This window comes from Daphnia magna, unplaced genomic scaffold (assembly GCF_020631705.1).
Source record: "Daphnia magna isolate NIES unplaced genomic scaffold, ASM2063170v1.1 Dm_contigs172, whole genome shotgun sequence".
Classification (NCBI taxonomy): domain Eukaryota; kingdom Metazoa; phylum Arthropoda; class Branchiopoda; order Diplostraca; family Daphniidae; genus Daphnia; species Daphnia magna.
Window position 1 is genome coordinate 54306 of NW_025533152.1, and position 22387 is coordinate 76692.

The window sequence follows — 22387 nt, forward strand, 5'->3', positions numbered from 1 at the left end:
CTTCTATATGTATACTTCATCAAATATACTTGTATTCAATGTGAATACACTTGTTCGGGAGCTCAATTCAATAGAGGAAAACTTCGTAGACTCGAGGGGGGGTATCCCTTAAGGGTGTATTAAACCGATCTCGGGGATACAGAGTAGGGTTGTAAGGCCTACTTGAGAATCACACCTTATGTGTGGGGAGTGTAGCTAAAGAGATCACACCTTATGTGTGGAGAGACACCAACAAAATCAGAGCCCCGCATACAATGCACGCGGGGTTAAATAGGGACAAAACAAAGGCTTTGGGTAAAGGTAAACGCGGGACAAACAAACAAATGAAGCGTACTACGCACAACCCAAAGTTGGCCTCTAGCGGCCCTTATACAAAATAAAACAATTTAATTCTTCGCCGGAACATCCTCCCCCGAAGCGGGTATGTCTGGGACGACATCGCCTGCTGAGCTAACTTCTAATAGCGCGAGAGTGTCGATTCCACGACGGAAAAGTCCTCTTTCCAGCTGCACATCTACGACTCGAACTAGGCCGTCTGGCCCTGGGAATACCTTCGCAATCCTGCCGATATTCCATTGTCCGCGTCGTAGGCTCTTGTCGATCTCCAACACAACATCCCCGACTTTAAAGTTGGGCAGAGGGGATTTCCACTTCTTTCTTCCGGCAAGTGACTGGAGATAAACTTTCTTCCAAAGATCCCAGAATAGATTGGCCATTCTCTGGACGTACCTATAATGCTCACGGGGCAGTGCGTCGTCGAATGTCCAGCTGGTGGGTCGGCCGAACTCGGACGGTTTAGAAAATCGTTAGGAGTTAACGGACGGAAGTCATTCGGATCTGTACTGGCTGCAGTGAGGGGACGACCATTTAATAAACCGGCTACTTCATATAGGAGAGTGCGGAGTGTGTCTTCCGCTGGATGTCGTAGCTTCTTACTCTCCAAGTCAAGAGCGGTATAAAGCGCCTTTTTTGCCGATCTTACAAGCGACTCGTGCGTTCCACCAAAATGTGGTGTTCTGGGTGGCTGGAATCTCCAGTCAATCCTTTTCAAATTCATGAACTCGGCTACTTTCTCATCGGCATACAGTTTTTCGGCTTCTTCTTTCAGCTCGTGTTCAGGACCGACAAAGTTTGTGCCGTTGTCGGAATGCATGACGCGAGGTTTGCCGTAAAGTCCGATAAAACGCCGAAGGCTAAGAAGGAAATCGTCTGATGAGAGTGAGTTCACGAGATCCACATAGACGGCACGGGTAACGAGACAGGTGTACAAAACGGCCCATCGCTTTGCTGTGCGATTTCGCGAAAGTCCTACTTCCAATGGCACAAACAGATCACAGGCTGTTCGAGTGAATGGAGCTGAGCCAGATTCTAGACGCGAATCCGGTAGTTCAGCCATAAGTTGTTCGCCTGGCTTGGCACGTTCTCGTTTGCACTTTTCACACTCGTATCTAATCCTTTTGACTAATTCCCGGCCTCCTGGTATCCAGAAATGCTGCCTTATGTAGCTGATCTGGTAGTCTGTTCCAACGTGCTTAAGCAATACGTGGAACGCTCGAACGATAGTCTTCGTAAAACTATGCTGCGCAGGCAGCAATGGCGGGTGCAATTCTTCATAGGGCAACTTAGCTCGCCCGGCTCGTCCTCCTAGTCTCAAAAGTCCATCCTTTCCGAGAACGGGACAAAGAGAGAGTAAACTTGAGTTAGGCTGAAGCCATTTTCCTTTCTTCAAACGACGAATTTCTTCGCTATACACCTCCGATTGACATCTTTTTACGAGATCGTAGAACACCTTTTCCAGTCTTACTAAGTCCGGAATGTCTTCTACACCGATCTTGACACTTACCCAATCGAACGTTGAAGTAGTAACGGTGGCTTGATGTGATCGCACCGGCCGTATCTCTTCAACCACGGCAATCCATGACAAATCTGCTGGCCATGTTTCTTCGTCGTCTTGTAGGAATTTCGGTCCGTCCCACCAGCGCGATGGAAGGGCTTCCTCTTCAATGGCTGAACGAGTTGCGATATCGGCTGTGTTCATCTTGCCCGGCACAAAACGCCATTCGTCTGGTTGAGTCAGTGTTTGGATTTCTCCAACCCGATGACTGACAAACATCTGATATTTGGACGCGGTTGCTCGAATCCAATTTCTTACGTTGCTGCTGTCGGTCCAGAAATACCGACGGTGCGGAATCCTTGTGAATGCTCCGATCACTGAGCGTGCGAGACGGGCTGCTTGCAGAGCAGCATTTAACTCCAACTTTGGCACGGAAATGCTTCTTTTCGGTGCCAATTTTGTTGACGCCCGCACGTGTCGTACTAGTACTCGACCATCAGAGTACACATTCCGAATGTAGATAACTGCAGCGTACGCTTCTTCCGATGCGTCTCCAAATGCGTGGAGTTCCGATCGGGTGATATTCTCTTCATCTGGGAATAAACAGCGTGGAATGTCGATGTCGTTGAGCTGCTGTAGGACGCTAAACCATTCTTCCCACCAATCACGGTCGTCGCTGCTGACGAGATTGTTCCACTGAAGCCCTTTTGTTCCGAGCTCCCTTAACTTGATCTTGGCTTTAACAATAAGGGGAGCTGCCATCCCTTGCGGATCGAACAAACTCGCAACCTTACTTGCAATTCCAACCCGTGTTTAGGTGATTTCTTCTAGCCCGCTCACTCTGAATTTAAGCGTATCCGAATTCGGGTTCCAGTAAACACCAAGGACTTTCTCAGAGTCGTCCTTGCTTAATGGAAGCTCGGCTGGGCTTTGACTAACACCTTTACTTGTAGGTGCTAAGATTTTCACAAAAGCTGCGGAATTGGAGATCCAGCTTTGAAGGTGCATGTCTCCTTTTGCTAGGGTTTCTTTAACGCCTACTGCTTCTTGAATACCTTCCTCCAGTGTTTTGGCGGAGCTGAGGTAATCGTCAACTTACATCCTTGTGATGATTGCCTCGATGACTTTCGGGTCATCGCTGAGATCAGCAGCAATTTTTCGCGTGGTACTGATCGCAATGAATGGCGAACAGGTAGCGCCGAATGGTAGCCGCTTCATCTCACACACGCACACTTTCTCCTCCCCGTTTCTTTTCCAAAGAAACCTAAAGTACCGTGCGTCTTCTGGTCTCAGTCGTATTCTGCTAAACATGGCTTCTATGTCAGCTGCCCATGTGATTTCGCCTTCCCGAAATTTCAAGATGACAGATGGCAATGGGGTTTGTAAAGCCGGACCACTGAGAATACTGTCGTTCAAGCACTTTCCCTTGAACGGTGCTGCAGCGTCAAACACAACGCGTAGCTTCGGACCTTTTCTCACTCCATGGTGAGCGAGATAATACTCCGGTGGGCCGTAGTCGGCGGGTGCCAACACAATTGCATAGCCCTTTTCGAAGTTCTTTTCCATGGCTTTTCTATACTCCTGCCCGAAATCGGGTTCTTCGTTGAACCGGTGCAGCAGGGTAGCCAATCTTCTTTCGGCCAAATGCCGATTGTTTGGCAGGTCTGGCTCCCCAACCTTCCAGGTGATGGGTGTTTCATAGCCGACGGCCAATTTTCGCGTTCCGCTTTCTAAAATATCGATAGCTTGTCTATCGTCTTTGGAAACGCCATCTGTCTTGTGTTCCGTCCCGAATTCTTCTGTGTCGCAAAAGCGTTTCATCTGCTGCGCTAGTGCGTCGCCTTCCTCTTCCATGCTGGTGAACACTGCGTGCGTTCTCGCCATAAGATTTCTGAATGTATTCCCAATTACTCCTCTTACGACCCATCCAAGGCGGGTACGAATAGCAGTAGGTTCGCCTTCTTGTCCGAAACGAGATTCAATGGCCGTTGTCAAATAGGCCTGATCTATTCCGAGAAGGATGTCTACTCTCCCGCCATTGCTTTCTAATGGCAGGTCTGCTAAATGTCTCCAACGCTTCTTTAAGGTGTTCCAATCTGTAAGTGGAACCGGACTGGCCACAGTAGGCATAGTCGAACCTTGAAGAGTGGCGAATTCGCCTGTGGGTAGCCGAACTCGGAGTTGAATACGACGCGAAGTATATTTTCTCAAAACTCCACCAGCGCCATCAACGGCGAGAGTCTGCGGAACACCTTTCAGTCCAAGTCGGCGAATAAATCCGTCTCGGAAAAGCGTACTGTCGCTACCTTCATCCAGAAATACATTGGCTTTCACAAGGTTTCCCTCTGCATCCAGAACATCCAGTTGGATCATTCCTACAGCTGCTTTCTTCCCCTTTGCTAGGTTGGTGCGGGCTGTAGCGGGGCGAACCGATTCGTCTGCGTCATCCGGCTGGTAGTGAAGCAGTGTATGGTGTGTGCGATTACAGTTAGGGACCGAACACGATTTCTTCATTCTGCAATCTCTAGCAGAATGTCCAGATTTCAGGCAATTGAAACATAACCGACGTCGGATACAAAACGACAGCTTATTTCTAGCCGTAAGACCCTTAAACGACGGACAATCTTCCAACTTGTGGGAGCCTTCGCAATTGAAGCAATAGCTACTGTTGGGCTGACGATTGTCTCTTCCTCTTGTTTCACCCTGAACCTGGTTGGTGCGGGTATGCTGTCTGTCACGAGCTTTACCCGGCACTCCACTTGTTTGGTCTGCCGCAATGCTGTATGCGTTTTGATACGTGGCGGCCCGGTTGCAAAGCCAAGAAACAAACTGGTCGAGGCTTCGCCTTTCAAGTCTACTTCCTCTATCCGTATTCCAAGCTAAGCGATCAGCTAGCTGTAGCTTGAGACAGATTCTTTCAATGATGTCTGCGGCGGCGAATTCGCCTATTCTAGTGAGATCGAACAAGTGTGTGCGGACCTTTTCCGCATAACGCTTGAAAGAAGCAGGATCGTTCTTCTGGAACTCCAGTTTCTCTAACGCTTGAATATGCGCTGCTCGCATGACGTCACGTCTGCCAAAACTGTCCTTAAGCCTGACCAATGCTTGAATGTAAGCAGCTTCTCCCCCCCCCCCCTAGACCGTATACAACGTCTAGACAGTCACCTTGGAGATGTCTCCTCAAAATCGCAAATTTCTCGCCGGCGGCCTTGGATGTGTCGTGTACCAACGCTCGGAACAAATCGATCCATGCGAACCAATCTAGAGCCTTTCCACTGTAATCAGGTAACTCAGCTCGAATTGACGAATGAGGTCCTGCTTCTACTCGCGGAAGGGGTCGTAATCGACCGGCACGATACATATCAATCCAATCGTCTGGAGCTTCTTCCTGTAGGCTCGCTTCTCCTACTGCTCCCCATCTTCTGTTGTCTTGGCACCAGCGATTAACTGCGTCAAGTTCGACTACACCTGGCAATGACCGATATTCTAAGTCATTGTCTTCTAACCTTAGTGACTGTAGAGCCCTTTCTGCTTCCTGGAGGTCCTGTTGCGCTGCAAGGACTCTCTGTTGGGCTTCTGTGTGGGATTGTGGTCTGTCGGCTTCGGGATGAACTGCTGACGACTGCCGGCTACTGTATACAGAGAGTACAATGGCGGGATGGCCATTTCGAACTGATGGTGGATGTGCACGGGGGGTAAGGTAACGTTGAAGCTCTGCTTCCACGGCCTTAACCTGCTGAACATACCTAGTATGTGCCTCGTGCTGCCGATCGAATTCGTCTAGGCCAGCTTCTTCAAGCAGTCTGTTGTTGAGATCACTAGCGGTTCTCAACAATTCCTGCGCGTACTCTGCAAGGGTTTGAACACTGTCTCCTGGGTCACCTCTTCTAATGGCTGTGGTGATTTGGCTGCACGTGTTCGTAATCTGACGCCTTGTAGTAGTTCGCAGGCGTGTCCACTGCGCCATGGCTGCACTGGTGGAATCTATCGCGACTGTTTGGGCTGCTTCCTCTAACACTGGGGCTGCTACCGGGATAGAGGGACTTACTGCTTGCGATCTCGCTGTCGCTGCTATTCTTGCTGCTGCGTTGTTGGTTAGATCATTCATGGCTGCTGCTGTGTAGACCTTGTAGAAAACGGAACGATGTACCTTGGTGTACTTGGTTCGGTAGACTGGGTCACGTGGCACGATGCTGATGATCAGGTGACTAGCCTTATGTTAGTCGAGAACTCTCGGGTCTTCTAAGTTTCCGATAGAGTTGCAGGTACACAAGAACTTACAGGTGCACCAAAACTTCTCTATGGCTTACTGACTTCGTTCCTAGCTTGAAGAACCAATGGATTGAAGACAGTCGGTTGAATAGCTCCGGTTCGAAGGACCAAAATGTTCGGGAGCTCAATTCAATAGAGGAAAACTTCGTACACTCGAGGGGGGGGGGTATCCCTTAAGGGTGTATTAAACCGATCTCGGGGATACAGAGTAGGGTTGTAAGGCCTACTTGAGAATCACACCTTATGTGTTGGGAGTGTAGCTAAAGAGATCACACCTTATGTGTGGAGAGACACCAACAAAATCAGAGCCCCGCATGCAATGCACGCGGGGTTAAATAGGGACAAAACAAAGGCTTTGGGTAAGGGTAAACGCGGGACAAACAAACAAATGAAGCGTACTACGCACAACCCAAAGTTGGCCTCTAGCGGCCCTTATACAAAATAAAACAATTTAATTCTTCGCCGGAACAACACTGTTATACCATGAGTTTTTACTTCTATATGTAAATAGCATCAAATATACTTGTATTTAATGTGAATACACTGTTATACCATGAGTTTTTACTTCTATATGTATACTGCATTAAATATACTTGTATTCAATGTGAATACACTGTTATACCATGAGTTTTTACTTCTATATGTAAACAGCATCAAATATACTTGTATTCAATGTGAATACACTGTCATACCATGAGTTTTTACTTCTATATGTAAACAGCATCAAATATACTTGTATTCAATGTGAATTCCCTGTCATACAATGAGTATTTACTTCTATATGTATACTGCATCAAATATACTTGTATTCAATGTGAATACACTGTTATACCATGAGTTTTTACTTCTATATGTAAACAGCATCAAATATACTTGTATTCAATGTGAATACACTGTTATACCATGAGTTTTTACTTCTATATGTATACTGCATCAAATATACTTGTATTCAATGTGAATACACTGTTAGACCATGAGTTTTCACTTTTATATGTAAACAGCATCAAATATACTTGTATTCAATGTGAATACACTGTTATGCCATGAGTTTTTACTTCTATATGTATACTGCATCAAATATACTTGTATTCAATGTGAGCACGCTGTTATACCATGAGTTTTTACTTCTATATGTTAACTGCATGGAATATACTTGTATTCAATGTGAATACACTGTTATACCAAGAGTTTTTACTTCTATACGTAAACTGCTTGGAATATACTTGTATTCAATGTGAATACACTGTTATACCATGAGTTTTTACTTCTACATGTAAACTGCATGGAATATACTTGTATTCAATCCCTAGCGGAGTTTTGTCGGGTCGGATCCCGTGTTGAACCAGTGTGCTTCACCCGTGTGAAGTGTGACACTGGTGAAACACACTGGTGTTACACCTCTTGTTCGCGTGATAGGGCGGGTTTAACACCGGTGTATGTTATAAAGCTTTACCCGCAAATTTTATAGTTATTTTGCACCGGTATTGTTCTAGTTAAATATACCCGTATAAAGCTCAAATTTGTCCCAGTGAACTTCTCTGATTATCCCTACTATATTAACCGGTGTAATACACTAATATGTAACTGGTGCACTTCTCCAGCTGAAATTTTTGTATAATGGGTGCATAAACCCGTATCAAACCCTTTACATGTACTGGTGATTTTCTCCAGTTTTAATCTCATGCAATTTGTTGGTAGATCACACTAGTGTTACCCTATTGCATTTTTTGGTGCATCGCACTGGTTTTGAACCCTTCAAACATACCAGTTTTCACAGTTACAATCTTGGTCCGTCTCTTTCACGAGTGCAAACAAGCTAGACATTTTCAGTAAACAGACAAGTGCTTTTTACTGCCACGTATTTTATTTCTATTGTACTGCTGAATGAAAAAGCATGACATTAGGGCACAAAACAAGTAATTGATTGACTGATGCAGTCCAGAAGGTCTAATAACCATGAAATGTTAAATAAAAATTGTCACAATGTAAAAACCTAACATTGGAATCTTCTTAGTATACCAACGACAAAACAAATTAAAGACTAAAACAGTTAACTAATGCTTGAAGTAACAAATTCACACAAACTCGCCAACAGGAATTCCCAACTGACATGCACGAGGAATAATTAAACATTAGTCGGGAAATATTAAATTAATAAGCTTAGTTTTACCATCGGCGTTATTCACCACTAAATGCGATCACCACGCGATGTCTTTTTTCCAAGTTCGACTGCGCTTTTTCAGCTTGGAGAATTCTAAAGGTATGGAAAGTCAAATAACAAAAGACGATTGATAAGCGACAGCAAAAGCATTCTTACTGCTGGTATCCATGGCTACCACAATATGTCGTCGTCTGCATTCCCACTTGTGTTTTACAATATTGTAAAGTGAGCGTTTGAAACGCAGTAAACATTGGATGGAAAACTATATTTATGAAACAAGATGTAGACGCGTTTCATTGCAGTGTCAAACCAATATGTTTCTTACAAACTGTGGTAACAAATTGAAATAAAAAATATGAGTGTGGCAAACCAATATGAAATGCATATAGATGTAATTTTAAAAGCTATATGTCAACCACTTTGATGAATATTTCTAAGTCCTTATCGCAGAAAAAGTAAACCAATATGCTGTTTCGTTAACTAGCCTACCCACGCTTTCAAACTGGTGTCACACACACTTAAAAAGGCGCAGAAACCACAAAAAATGTAAGTGTGTGACACTATTATGAAACCAATATTCCCCGAATAAATCCCCAACACCAACTAGATGAATTTTTATGGTGCTTAAATCTAGTTCTACCTAAAGTTCATATTGGTGTCAGACACCCTCCAAAAAATGCCATCAACTAGAGGGGAAAATATCATTAAGGAGTGTCCTGCACCCGTTAGGAATGCTCTTGAATCTGGTTTACAAAAATTACCTTTACTCTAAGTAAAAATGAGGCAAAATAGTTTCGTAACACGAGGATCCGAAGAGTATCAAATGCAGCTTTCACATCGCAAATTCAGAAATACGTTAAACGAGGCTTTTCATTTGAAATTCCTCGGTTGCGTGAAGCACACCCAATTTGAACCATAAATGAAGGGTTTGAAATAAGTGTTTTACACCACACACCAGATCCACACCAAAAAACTCCACTAGGGATGTGAATACACTGTTATACCATGAGTTTTTACTTCTATATGTAAACAGCATCAAATATACTTGTATTCAATGTGAATACACTGTTATACCATGAGTTTTTACTTCTATATGTATACTGCATCAAATATACTTGTATTCAATGTGAATACACTGTTATACCATGAGTTTTTACTTCTATAGTTAAACTGCATCAAATATACTTGTATATAATGTGAATACACTGTTATACCATGAGTTTTTACTTCTATATTGATACTGCATCAAATATACTTGTATTCAATGTGAATACACTGTTATACCATGAGTTTTTACTTCTATATGTAAACAGCATCAAATATACTTGTATTCAATGTGAATACACTGTTATACCATGAGTTTTTACTTCTATATGTATACTGCATCAAATATACTTGTATTCAATGTGAATACACTGTTATGCCATGAGTTTTTACTTCTATATGTATACTGCATCAAATATACTTGTATTCAATGTGAATACGCTGTTATACCACGAGTTTTTACTTCTATATGTAAACAGCATCAAATATACTTGTATTCAATGTGAATACACTGTTATACCATGAGTTTCTACTTCTATATGTAAACAGGATCAAATATACTTGTATTCAATGTGAATACACTGTTATTCCATGAGTTTTTACTTCTAGATGTAAACAGCATCAAATATACTTGTATTCAATGTGAATACACTGTTATACCATGAGTTTTTACTTCTATACGTAAACTGCTTGGAATATACTTGTATTCAATGTGAATACACTGTTATACCACGAGTTTTTCTTTTACATGTAAACTTCATGGAATATACTTGTATTCAATGTGAATACACTGTTATACCATGAGTTTTTACTTCTATATGTAAACAGCATCAAATATACTTGTATTCAATGTGAATACACTGTTATACCATGAGTTTTTACTTCTATATGTATACTGCATCAAATATACTTGTATTCAATGTGAATACACTGTTATACCATGAGTTTTTACTTCTATAGTTAAACTGCATCAAATATACTTGTATTCAATGTGAATACACTGTTATACCATGAGTATTTACTTCTATATTTATACTGCATCAAATATACTTGTATTAAATGTGAATACATAGTTATACCATGAGTTTATTTTTCTATATGTAAACAGCATCAAATATACTTGTATTCAATGTGAATACACTGTTATACCATGAGTTTTTACTTCTATAGTTAAACTGCATCAAATATACTTGTATTCAATGTGAATACACTGTTATACCATGAGTTTTTACTTCTATATTTATACTGCATCAAATATACTTGTATTCAATATGAATACACTGCTATTCCATGAGTTTTTACTTCTATATGTAAACAGCATCAAATATACTTGTATTCAATGTGAATACACTGTTATACCATGAGTTTTTACTTCTATATGTATACTGCATCAAATATACTTGTATTCAATGTGAATACACTGTTATGCCATGAGTTTTTACTTCTATATGTATACTGCATCAAATATACTTGTATTCAATGTGAATACGCTGTTATACCATGAGTTTTTACTTCTATATGTAAACAGCATCAAATATACTTGTATTCAATGTGAATACACTGTTATACCATGAGTTTCTACTTCTATATGTAAACAGGATCAAATATACTTGTATTCAATGTGAATACACTGTTATTCCATGAGTTTTTACTTCTAGATGTAAACAGCATCAAATATACTTGTATTCAATGTGAATACACTGTTATACCATGAGTTTTTACTTCTATACGTAAACTGCTTGGAATATACTTGTATTCAATGTGAATACACTGTTATACCACGAGTTCTTCTTTTACATGTAAACTTCATGGAATATACTTGTATTCAATGTGAATACACTGTTATACCATGAGTTTTTACTTCTATATGTAAACAGCATCAAATATACTTGTATTCAATGTGAATACACTGTTATACCATGAGTTTTTACTTCTATATGTATACTGCATCAAATATACTTGTATTCAATGTGAATACACTGTTATACCATGAGTTTTTACTTCTATAGTTAAACTGCATCAAATATACTTGTATTCAATGTGAATACACTGTTATACGATGAGTTTTTACTTCTATATTTATACTGCATCAAATATACTTGTATTAAATGTGAATACATAGTTATACCATGAGTTTATTTTTCTATATGTAAACAGCATCAAATATACTTGTATTCAATGTGAATACACTGTTATACCATGAGTTTTTACTTCTATAGTTAAACTGCATCAAATATACTTGTATTCAATGTGAATACACTGTTATACCATGAGTTTTTACTTCTATATTTATACTGCATCAAATATACTTGTATTCAATGTGAATACACTGCTATTCCATGAGTTTTTACTTCTAGATGTAAACAGCATCAAATATACTTGTATTCAATGTGAATACACTGTTATACCACGAGTTTTTACTTCTATATGTTAACTGCATGGAATATACTTGTATTCAATGTGAATACACTGTTATACCAAGAGTTTTTACTTCTATATGTAAACAGCATGGAATATACTTGTATTCAATGTGAATACACTGTTATACCATGAGTTTTTACTTCTACATGTAAACTGCATGAAATATACTTGTATTCAATGTGAATACACTGTTATACCATGAGTTTTTACTTCTATATGTAAACAGCATCAAATATACTTGAATTCAATGTGAATACACTGTTATACCATGAGTTTTTACTTCTATATGTATACTGCATCAAATATACTTGTATTCAATGTGAATACACTGTTATACCACGAGTTTTTACTTCTATAGTTAAACTGCATCAAATATACTTGTATTCAATGTGAATACACTGTTATACCATGAGTTTTTACTTCTATATTTATACTGCATCAAATATACTTGTATTAAATGTGAATACATAGTTATACCATGAGTTTATACTTCTATATGTAAACAGCATCAAATATACTTGTATTCAATGTGAATACACTGTCATACCATGAGTTTTTATTTCTATATGTAAACAGCATCAAATATACTTGTATTCAATGTGAATTCACTGTCATACCATGAGTTTATACTTCTAAATGTATACTGCATCAAATATACTTGTATTCAATGTGAATACACTGTTATACCATGAGTTTTTACTTCTATATGTAAACAGCATCAAATATACTTGTATTCAATGTGAATACACTGTTATACCATGAGTTTTTACTTCTATATGTAAACTGCATGGAATATACTGGTATTCAATGTGAATACACTGTTATACCATGAGTTTTTACTTCTATATGTAAACTGCATGGAATATACTTGTATTCAATGTGAATACACTGTTATACCATGAGTTTTTACTTCTATACATTGAACCAGCCAACTGCATTATTTACGCTTTACAGAAGATGGCTAATCTGCACGGACATTGAGTGTAGGCAAGGTGTACTCCAAGGAAACGCCCACATGACTAAGTGACAACACGCCACCGCCATCTAAGCCACACCCAATGTGCCACTTGCAATTCTGTATAAAAAGCAATGTTATTCGCAACAATAGTTAGAGTAGTGTCATGCTTCTTGGTTTGGTTGTATTGCTATTGTAGAAGTCAAATAAATACACGTCTGGCAAATCTTACAATTGGAGGTCCCAACGAGACTTGAAATTGAAAAAAAAGATTTTGTCACCGGTATAAAGAGACTTCGGAACAGTAGACAATATAATTGAATCAGGAGGATAAAGTGCTAATAATTTTTTTTTTCTTACTACTTGCGTCGGTCAACAAAATCCATCACGGTAAGCGAATGCAGAAATCTTTTTTACCACAGACTACTCTCAGGACCGACTCCGTTTACCCAGACTTAACTAACGAAACTTCACCACCACTAAACCCAAATTTGAAAATTCATGATATAACAAGTCCTGACTCTGAAATCAAAACGCCAAGAGCCGCATTTATTCTCAGCTGGAAAGAATTAGTTGAATTAGAATACAAGTATACTAAGGAAAAATCAAAAAGTTATCAAACAACTTTAACAACAACCACGATAAAACAATTGGAAAAAAAGAGGCAAATACAGCGGCGCATAACACCTTATACCAATTTGCGTACTCAATATTAAAAGAAACTTTAAATACGCCAGACGAAATCACTCACGAGACAATAAGTAAAACAACAAAAACTATAAGAGATCAGATTCAGTCACTCGGAGGAGAATTTAGTAACGTAGAAACTCTTTTACAACAGTTAAAAACTGTTAACGGTAAAGAGAAAGAATTCTTGATCAAAGTAAACACCGTTCTACAAGAAGAAGCACTTGCGCAACAAGTCGCAGAGAAAAAACGAACAGACGAAATCAGTTTAGAAAACTTTAACTTACAAAAACAAATTGCAAAAAAAGAAAGGAACCCAAATCAATCGACCGAAAAAATAATAGAAAGTAATGAATTCTTAAAGAATTCACTAGAAAAAACTTATCAGCGAATCAGTGAATTAGAACAAATACTTCGGAAAAACACAGAAAACGAAGAATATCTTAAAAAACTATTGAAAAAGATGGAAGAAACTACAGCACACGTGGAAACCGAAGGTCAGGAAAATATAAACAAACTCCAAAACGAAAACAAGTTACTCCTAGAAAGTTATAATACCGTTAAGAAACACGAAAAGGCACAGAAAGAAAGAAGCGACGAATTAGAAAAGGAGGTAATAGAATTGAAAAACTCTCTCGAAACAACAAAGGGAGAAAGAAGCTGTCTTCACAAAGGGCAACTAGAATTAGCCGCAAGGAATAGAAACCTCGAAAGACAAATAAGAGATAAAGAAACACTCATTTCAACACAGGAGAGCAAGATACAACGCCTTGAGGAACGTCTAGTGGAGTATAAGCAAAAAGAAGCTTTTTACATCGAAGCAGAGAGCTCAGACAATTCTAGAACAGAAGAACATACAGGAGAAGTTTCAAAACTAATAGAACAAATCAACGATCTAACATCACTAAGTGAAATAAACGACAAATCATTACATTTCGAATTAGATACAGAACACGTTTTAAAGCAACCGCAAACTATTGAAACTCTAAAAAAACAAATAGGTCCCAGAATAAAACAATAGAACTATTGCAGAAACAGAACAAACTTTGTAACAAAGAGAAACCAAATTTTAATATCATGGGAGTTGACCACGATACTTCCGAGGAAGCTGAGACTTCGAGACACAACCCAATAGGAAAATCAACAGAAAAAACCCCTACCGCAGAAGAAATAGACATGATCAAAACCTTTACTCAGCCAATAGTAAAAGTATTGGGGGAACTGTTCTCTCGAGAAGATAAAAAATCCATCCCCCCATACAAAGGAAAAAGCACAGACAAATGAAAACGGAATGGCTTAAAACAGCTGAGCACGTAGCAAGAAACAACAACTGGGACGAAACCCAAAAATTACGATTCTTTTCAGACAGACTTAAAGGTGAAGCTCTGGATTGGCACGAAGAATACGTATCAGAGCAAGGAGATGAACTTGAATACGTTGACTGGCGATCAGCAATCATAGCAAGATTCCAAGACGCTTATGATCTAGCAGCCTTAAAGAAAAAATTATTGCAGCTAAAACAGAAACTGGAAGAAAACTGCAGAGCTTTCGTGTCAAGACTAAACAACCTATACGACGGAATCGAAGGAAAAGAAGAAAAACTTGACCACAACAAGATAGTTGTGGAAGGCCAGCCTTTGAGTAAAGTAAAAAAGATGCGGGATATCACAAAAATCAAAATTTTTATCCAAGGGATCTTACCAAAAATAAAAACGGAACTTTACCTACGAATGCCAGAAGATGCCAACGACTTCGATGCACTATGCAAACAACTGTTTATTTCGGAACAGATCTTGCAAAACAAAGAAAACCATGACGACAAAAACTAACAGCAGTCATTGCCGGCATGGCACACCATGGAAAACAACAGGATTTCGAAATAGAGAAATTAAGACAGAAAATTGTAAAGATGGAATGTGCTAATAAAAATGAAATATCACAGGAAAAAACTGCAGTCATAGCAGCCACTGACCAATACGAGCCTCGCAGATCACAATCACGGGAACACAATTCAAGACCACAGTATCCGAGAGTACGATTTAACAATAATCAGCAAAACAGCCGCGAATCAAACTACTCACGCAGCCGAGAACCAAGTTTTTCCAGAAGCAGAGAAGCCAGCCCATATAGAGAAAACTAAAACGCCCAGAGGGGAAGGGAAAGTTTTCAAGAATCAACAACGCAACGCCAAACACCTTATTCATACGGGCCCCATAAAAATGGCCAACGGCAACTAAACCAAAGACAATTTTAACGGCCACAGAATAATTTGTATCAACCGCGAAGGAATATATACCAACCCTCAAATTTTGGGAACCCTCAAAATCAGTCATGGCGTGAATCGACTGGTGATCAGTATCAACAACGAGTACAACCTTTTCACAACACACAACCAGCGAAAAACAGTGACATTACGTGCTACAAGTGTAACAAAAAAGGACACATTGCAAGAGAATGTTGGACAGATATGGCACGTATCAACCGTCAACCACGACGTCAAATGTAGGAAACCACACACTGTATAATTCCAATAGCATTAATCATTATCATGTAAAACCTAACTTTACGGCGGAAATACCTAAACTTATATGTATCCCAATTAGAATTTGTGAAAAAGAAACAAAAGCTTTAGTAGACACTGGTGCCGCAGCAAGTTTAATTTCATCTAGCTTTTATTTTAACATAAGTGATAAAAATTTAAAACGAATAAGAAACAGCGATGATCCGATATTTAGGACAGGATCAGGACAAGAGCTCAAATCATTAGGCCAATATGAATTTAAAATAACAATAAATAAGAATCATTTCATTAACCACAACTTTTATGTAATGGAAAATCTTAATGAAAATTGTATCTTAGGATTAGATTTTTTGGCTAGCAATAACGTAAAAATTAACACAAAAAATAAGCAGATCAGTTATGATCACTATGGAGTAGAACATGGTTTTTGCGAAAGTATATTGCCATTGTATAGCATAACTTTTTCCGAAGTGGGAATAAATATCCCACTAAGGCCTTTATCCAATGAAGAAGAAGAGGAACTTCCATTAACTACAAAAGACTACATTAATTTAAAAGCTTTTAGTCAATTAGATTTATCAATCCAGGAAAATTGAAAATTAAAAAAGAAGGACTTTAAAATACTTAATTTTCCTAATGAAGTAAAAACAAAAAATGAATGGTTGCTTGTAAAAAACGAAAGATTGTTTGCAGATAAAGAATCAGACCTTGGGTTGGCTATTAATGTCAAACATTTCATTAATACGGGAGCTAGCGCACCAATTAATCAGCGTCTGCGTAGAACGCCTGAAGCGCTAAAAAATACGGTAAAATCGAAGATTGATAGTATGCTACAAAATAAAATAATAAGAGAAAGTCATAGTCCATTCTCAGCAGCAATTGTAATGGTTAACAAAAAGGATGGTGAAATGAGAATGTGCATTGACTATAGACAATTAAACAAAATAACGATAAAAGATAGATATCCCTTACCTAGAATAGATGATACCGTAGATGCATTGTGCGGTTCAAAGTATTTTTCAACACTGAATTTATTAAGCGGATACTGGCAAATAGAAATAGAAGAAGGCAATAAATATAAAACAGCCTTTATATGTGAATTTGGACAATATGAATTCAATCGTATGCCATTTGGATTAACAAATGCACCAAGCACTTTTCAAAGAGCAATGAATAACATCCTGAAATATGTACTTTTTAAGTTTGCATTGGTTTATCTAGATGACATTATTGTTTTAAGTAGTTCGATTGATGAACATATAAAACATTTAGAAGAAGTTTTTAAATTGTTGACAAAAGCGGGTTTAAAACTAAAACGAAAAAAATGCGAATTCTTTCAAGAGAAGTTGGACTATTTAGGTTACATAGTATCAGAACAAGACATAACACCAAATCTTAAAATATTGGAATCAATTATTAATTACCCTGCACCTAAAAACACAAAAGAATTGAGTTCATTTTTAGGACTAGCAAGCTACTATCGAAAATTTATCAGAGCTTTCGCTGATAAAGCTCATCCATTGACAGCACTGAAAAGGAAGTCAGTCGAATGGAAATGGGGGGAAGAACAAAGGGACGCCTTTGATTGTATAAAGAACTGCCTCATATCTAGACCTATTCTGAGCTATCCCAATTTCACGCGCGAATTTATCATCTATACGGATGCATCAGGATACGGAATAGGAGCAGTCTTGGCACAAATACAACCTCCACCCCAATCAGCGGATTCAGCTGCGACCGACGAACAGGATCACAGTGAATCAGACGACCTAGAAGTCGTCATCGCGTATACTTGTAAACATCTGAACGACTGTGAAGCCAAATGGTCAACAACAGAGAAAGAAGCATATGCAATCATTCATGCTGTAGATGTATTCAGAACGTACTTATACGGCCGGAAGTTCACGGTATTCACTGATCATCGACCTTTAGAATGGTTGATGAGCAAATCTGAACCGGCAGGACGACTAGCAAGATGGGCATTGAAATTACAAGAATTTGACATCGTAATCGGATATCGACCTGGTAAGTCACACCAAAACGCCGACACTCTTAGTCGTATTCCAATATTACCCATTGCTAAGGTAGAATCGAAAACAGAACACCAGGTTAATAATTTGGAGAAAGAATGGACTGAATTACAGCATGAAGATAACTATTGCCGAAGAATAATAGAGAATCTTAAAAAGATACAGAACGGCAATAAAAAAGGAAATATAAATGGATATAAGTTAAATGAGAAACAAGAACTAATTGATAAATATGGAAGGATAGTAGTTCCCATTGTGAAAATAAGAGAAATCATGGAGGGAAATCATGATCACATACTAGCGGGACATTTAGGTATAACAAAAACTCTAGCAAGACTACAAAGGCAATACTCTTGGCCTAATATGCGATCTGATGTCACGGCATACGTTAACCGTTGTTTAAAGTGTGCAAGACGAAAAGCATTTGGCACGAGTAAAGCACCATTGCAACCTTTGCCACCAGTAGATAGGGTATGGGAAAGAATTTGCAAGTCTTAAGGGATATAAATATATTTTAGTATTGTCAGACTATGCCAGTAGATTTGTCTTTACATTTCCAATGAAAAATCAAACCGCACAAACAATAGCCAATATTCTAGTAAATAAGTTAATAACAAAATATGGAGCCCCAGAAATCGTGTTGACAGATCAAGGAACAAATTTTTTATCAAATATTGTTCAAGAAATATGTAAATTATTTAAGATAAAACAGATGCGTACAACTGCACATCATCCACAAACCGATGAATTAGTAGAAAGGTTTAACAGAACGCTATGTGATATGCTTGCTTGTTATGTGGTAGACGAACCCGAGGAATGGGAGAGATATCTGCCATTCGTCAAATTTGCATACAAAACACGTAAAAACAAGCAACTCTTAAAGATAGCCCATTTTACCTTTTCTACGGAAGAGAACCCATTCTACCAAACGACATTAAGATCAACCGTCATTACGAAATGGAAGGAAATCAACATGAAGAATATTCTCGCCAGTGGAAAAAGGCACAAGAATTAGCAAACCAACATTTGTTCAAAGCTCAAACGAAGCAGAAAAAGTATTATGATGACGGGACAAAAAGTGTCAAGTACAATCCAGGTGATCTGGTACTATTAAAAGCACCGCCCCAAGCAGGAAAATTTATAAATAGATGGAATGGTCCATTTAAAATCATACGCGGTTTCTCAGAAATTTCGTACGAAATCCAAAACATGACAAATGAAAAACAAAAATCGATTGTTCACTGCAACCGACTTAAACCTTATATGGCACGAGATGTTCCGGCCAAACAAGAACAAGAGATCGTCAGAGAGAAAAAAGCAGAAACGACAGCCATTAGACGAAGACCAGGGAGGCCTAAAAAGCAACTTGGACTGGAACAACCCATAATATCATTCTTAGATCCAAGAATGCTATTCCCCAATCCAATAGACCAGACTAATTCTGACTTTAGGCAACCTCACGATATAATTTAAGATCGACAAATCAGGCATCCAATTTCTAAAATGCAATTAATTTTTTTTAAAACAGATGGAGACAAAGTTACTACTCATTGGCATTCTTACTACATTGCAAACAACCCACACAATCTTCTCGTCTGTATGCGATTGCAACTATGTTAAAACACGAGGAATTCTAGATATTAACTCACCATACTATTGCAAAAACACCAGCACTACCCATCAACCACGATACCTAATAAATTATACGCTAATGACTAAACAAAACCCAGTAAAAACTTGGAAAGGATGGACTTGCAAACAATGGATTAAGACAAAGAAAATAACCGGATCTTTCTGGATAGGGTCTTTTGACACAGTTTATTCACAGGAAACAAAATTACTCTCAGCAATTGAATGCCTGGAAATGGTAAATAATAAAAAATGCGGGGGTAATCTTATGCAGGCAGGAACAACAACGTTGAGTTTTACATCAACTCCTACAGGGGAAGGGAAGTGGTATGCTATCAAAGAATACCATGCATTAAATTGCTTAGCGGAAGAGATAACATTAAAACAAGAGACACCAGGAAGCTTAGTGGAAAGTCCATTTGGATTTTTAAACACCACTCAGCAAGAAGAGGAGTATACACAAAATCATAACACCATAGTATGGGGAGATAGATCAACGAATTCATCAAATTCACAAATTATTTTTAAAGGTGAAGGGTATATAGAATTTACAAACTCAATGATTAATGTAAACACTAGCGTCTTCTAGATAATAACAAACAGATAGAAATAACTTTCTCTAACAAACCAGATATAAATAATAAAGAATTTACCCAACCTGGATTTAAAGTAGTAGGGATGCCTTTGACATTTCTTATTTTTCCAGGAGAAACGACCACAAAGTTATATAACAATTTTAAAATTTCATTACCATCCTGTGAGAACCAAGTAAATTTAGATACATGGTCTTGCAATGAATACGCAGACCCAGTAGTGAGCAAAGTAAAACGGTCGACTAATAACGAAATTGAATTTCTTGACAACCGTGCTGAAAAAGAAGCTATGGGGAAAAGACTTTACGGCATATCGTATGCATGGGGTTCGATACAAATGGGACATCCTATAATAACAAACGTAGAAGAAAATGGAATAATGATTAAAAAAGATACAATTGCGTATCTCATGGTTAATGGCTCATCAATAAACACGCAAGTATCAGTCCACAACCAATATGATATCCAAGACCCTTTGCCAACAGGAACAAAATTTGAATACATCGTAGATCACACCATAAGGCTTATAAACACTAACATCTGCATCGTGGCAAATGAAAACAACCAAATTATGACAGAAAATTGTACCGAAAACACATCAAGGTGGATACTGGATTTAACTAACTACCAATGGATTTCTCTGGAAACAGGCCTATGCATCACCTTACATGATGAAGAAGAGGGACGAGTTAGATTGGCAACACTAAAAACATGCAGTAGACAGGGAACAATTAGTGAAAGTCAACAATGGGTTATCGAAATCCTAACAACAAACCCGGATGTGTTGGATAATTTCCCAGATGCATCCATTGACGAATTCGAAGAAATCCACTTGGAACAGAGGACATCAGTAACAATGACCGTCTGTTCGCCAATTTTCGGAGGATTATTAAAACGGAACCATGGGAGAGGAAATATCATATGGGACATGATAGGATGGGGACTAATGAAACATGGTAAGTCACCCGATGAAAAATTTTTAACACACAATGGCGTTAACAAACCAATAACACTCGAAGCATGCGATCCTAATTGGATCAAATGTCAAACAAGCCTACAAAAATTATTAACAAGTAATGACCCCTTGGTGCAATCACAAACAACCGTCGCTAACTGTAGCGAAGCATCCAGCAAGGGCCAAGCCTTCGAATATTCCTCCGACTTCACGATAAGACCATTTAACACAAACAACTGCATTAAAGCGAACACAACGATGCTCATCCTGCACGAATGCTCAGATAAAATTTCCATCTGGGGAACATTCGATCACACAGGACAATTAATGGCCAGTGATAGAACAGGACTTCATTCAGGCGCTTCGGACCGGAAATGCCTAACAAGACGGGTCGACAAATTATCGTTGGGACACTGTCATGAAACAAGCCAGAAACAACATTTTAGCTTCGAGTACCGGAATCCACATCAACCTAGAACATTGTCGGCAGCAGCAATAATATCTCTACATACGCAACACGCCTTATTTGGAAAAAATCTACCAATCTTGCCACCATTAAACCATCGTGATCCAAAGGAGATTAACTATAAAACAAACGCTACGGAAGGAATAACAAAAAATTCAACCATAACGACAAAGTCAGCAACATCCATGACTGCTACAACAGATAAATCAGTCATACCTCCATTGCAGTCACACTAACAACAAGTGCGAAGACAGAAACAACAACAACAACGATTAGGCCGACCACAACCACAACAAAACCGACAACAACATTCAAAACAACAACAACAAAATCAACTACTACCACAAAAAAGCCGACCACAACCACAAAAAAACCGACAACAACCACACAAAAACAGACCACTACCACACAAAAACCGACCACCATCATTCAAAAGCCAAGTACTACCACACTAAAAACAACCACTATCACACAGATACCAGCCTCTACACCCAAATCAACTACAACATCAAAATCTACTACAAAATCAACAGAAGCAGAGAAATTACCAACAAGAACATCAACAACCGCATCAACAACATTAACTAGTACATCACTCAAAACGACTATCACGTCACAGTCATCTACAACTACAGAAAAAGTTAACACAGAAACCACAACGACAGACACAATAAAACCAAAATCTAACCAAGCTAAAATTATTTCGTCCACCGAGCCAAATATAAGCCTAAAATATCTTACAATAAGTCAAATAAGAGAACAGCCAAGCGAAACAACAACGACTGGAATAACAAAATCAAAGGATAACGAAGAAAAAGA

General features: G+C 38.7%; 1 protein-coding gene across 1 annotated transcript; it reads right to left on the minus strand.

Moving 5' to 3' along the window:
• Positions 1 to 526: 526 nt before the first annotated feature.
• Positions 527 to 2596, minus strand: LOC123467325. The gene has a single exon (XM_045167280.1). It carries the CDS (start codon positions 2594 to 2596, stop codon positions 527 to 529), a length of 2070 nt encoding a protein of 689 aa, XP_045023215.1.
• Between the last annotated feature and the right edge of the window lie 19791 nt (positions 2597 to 22387).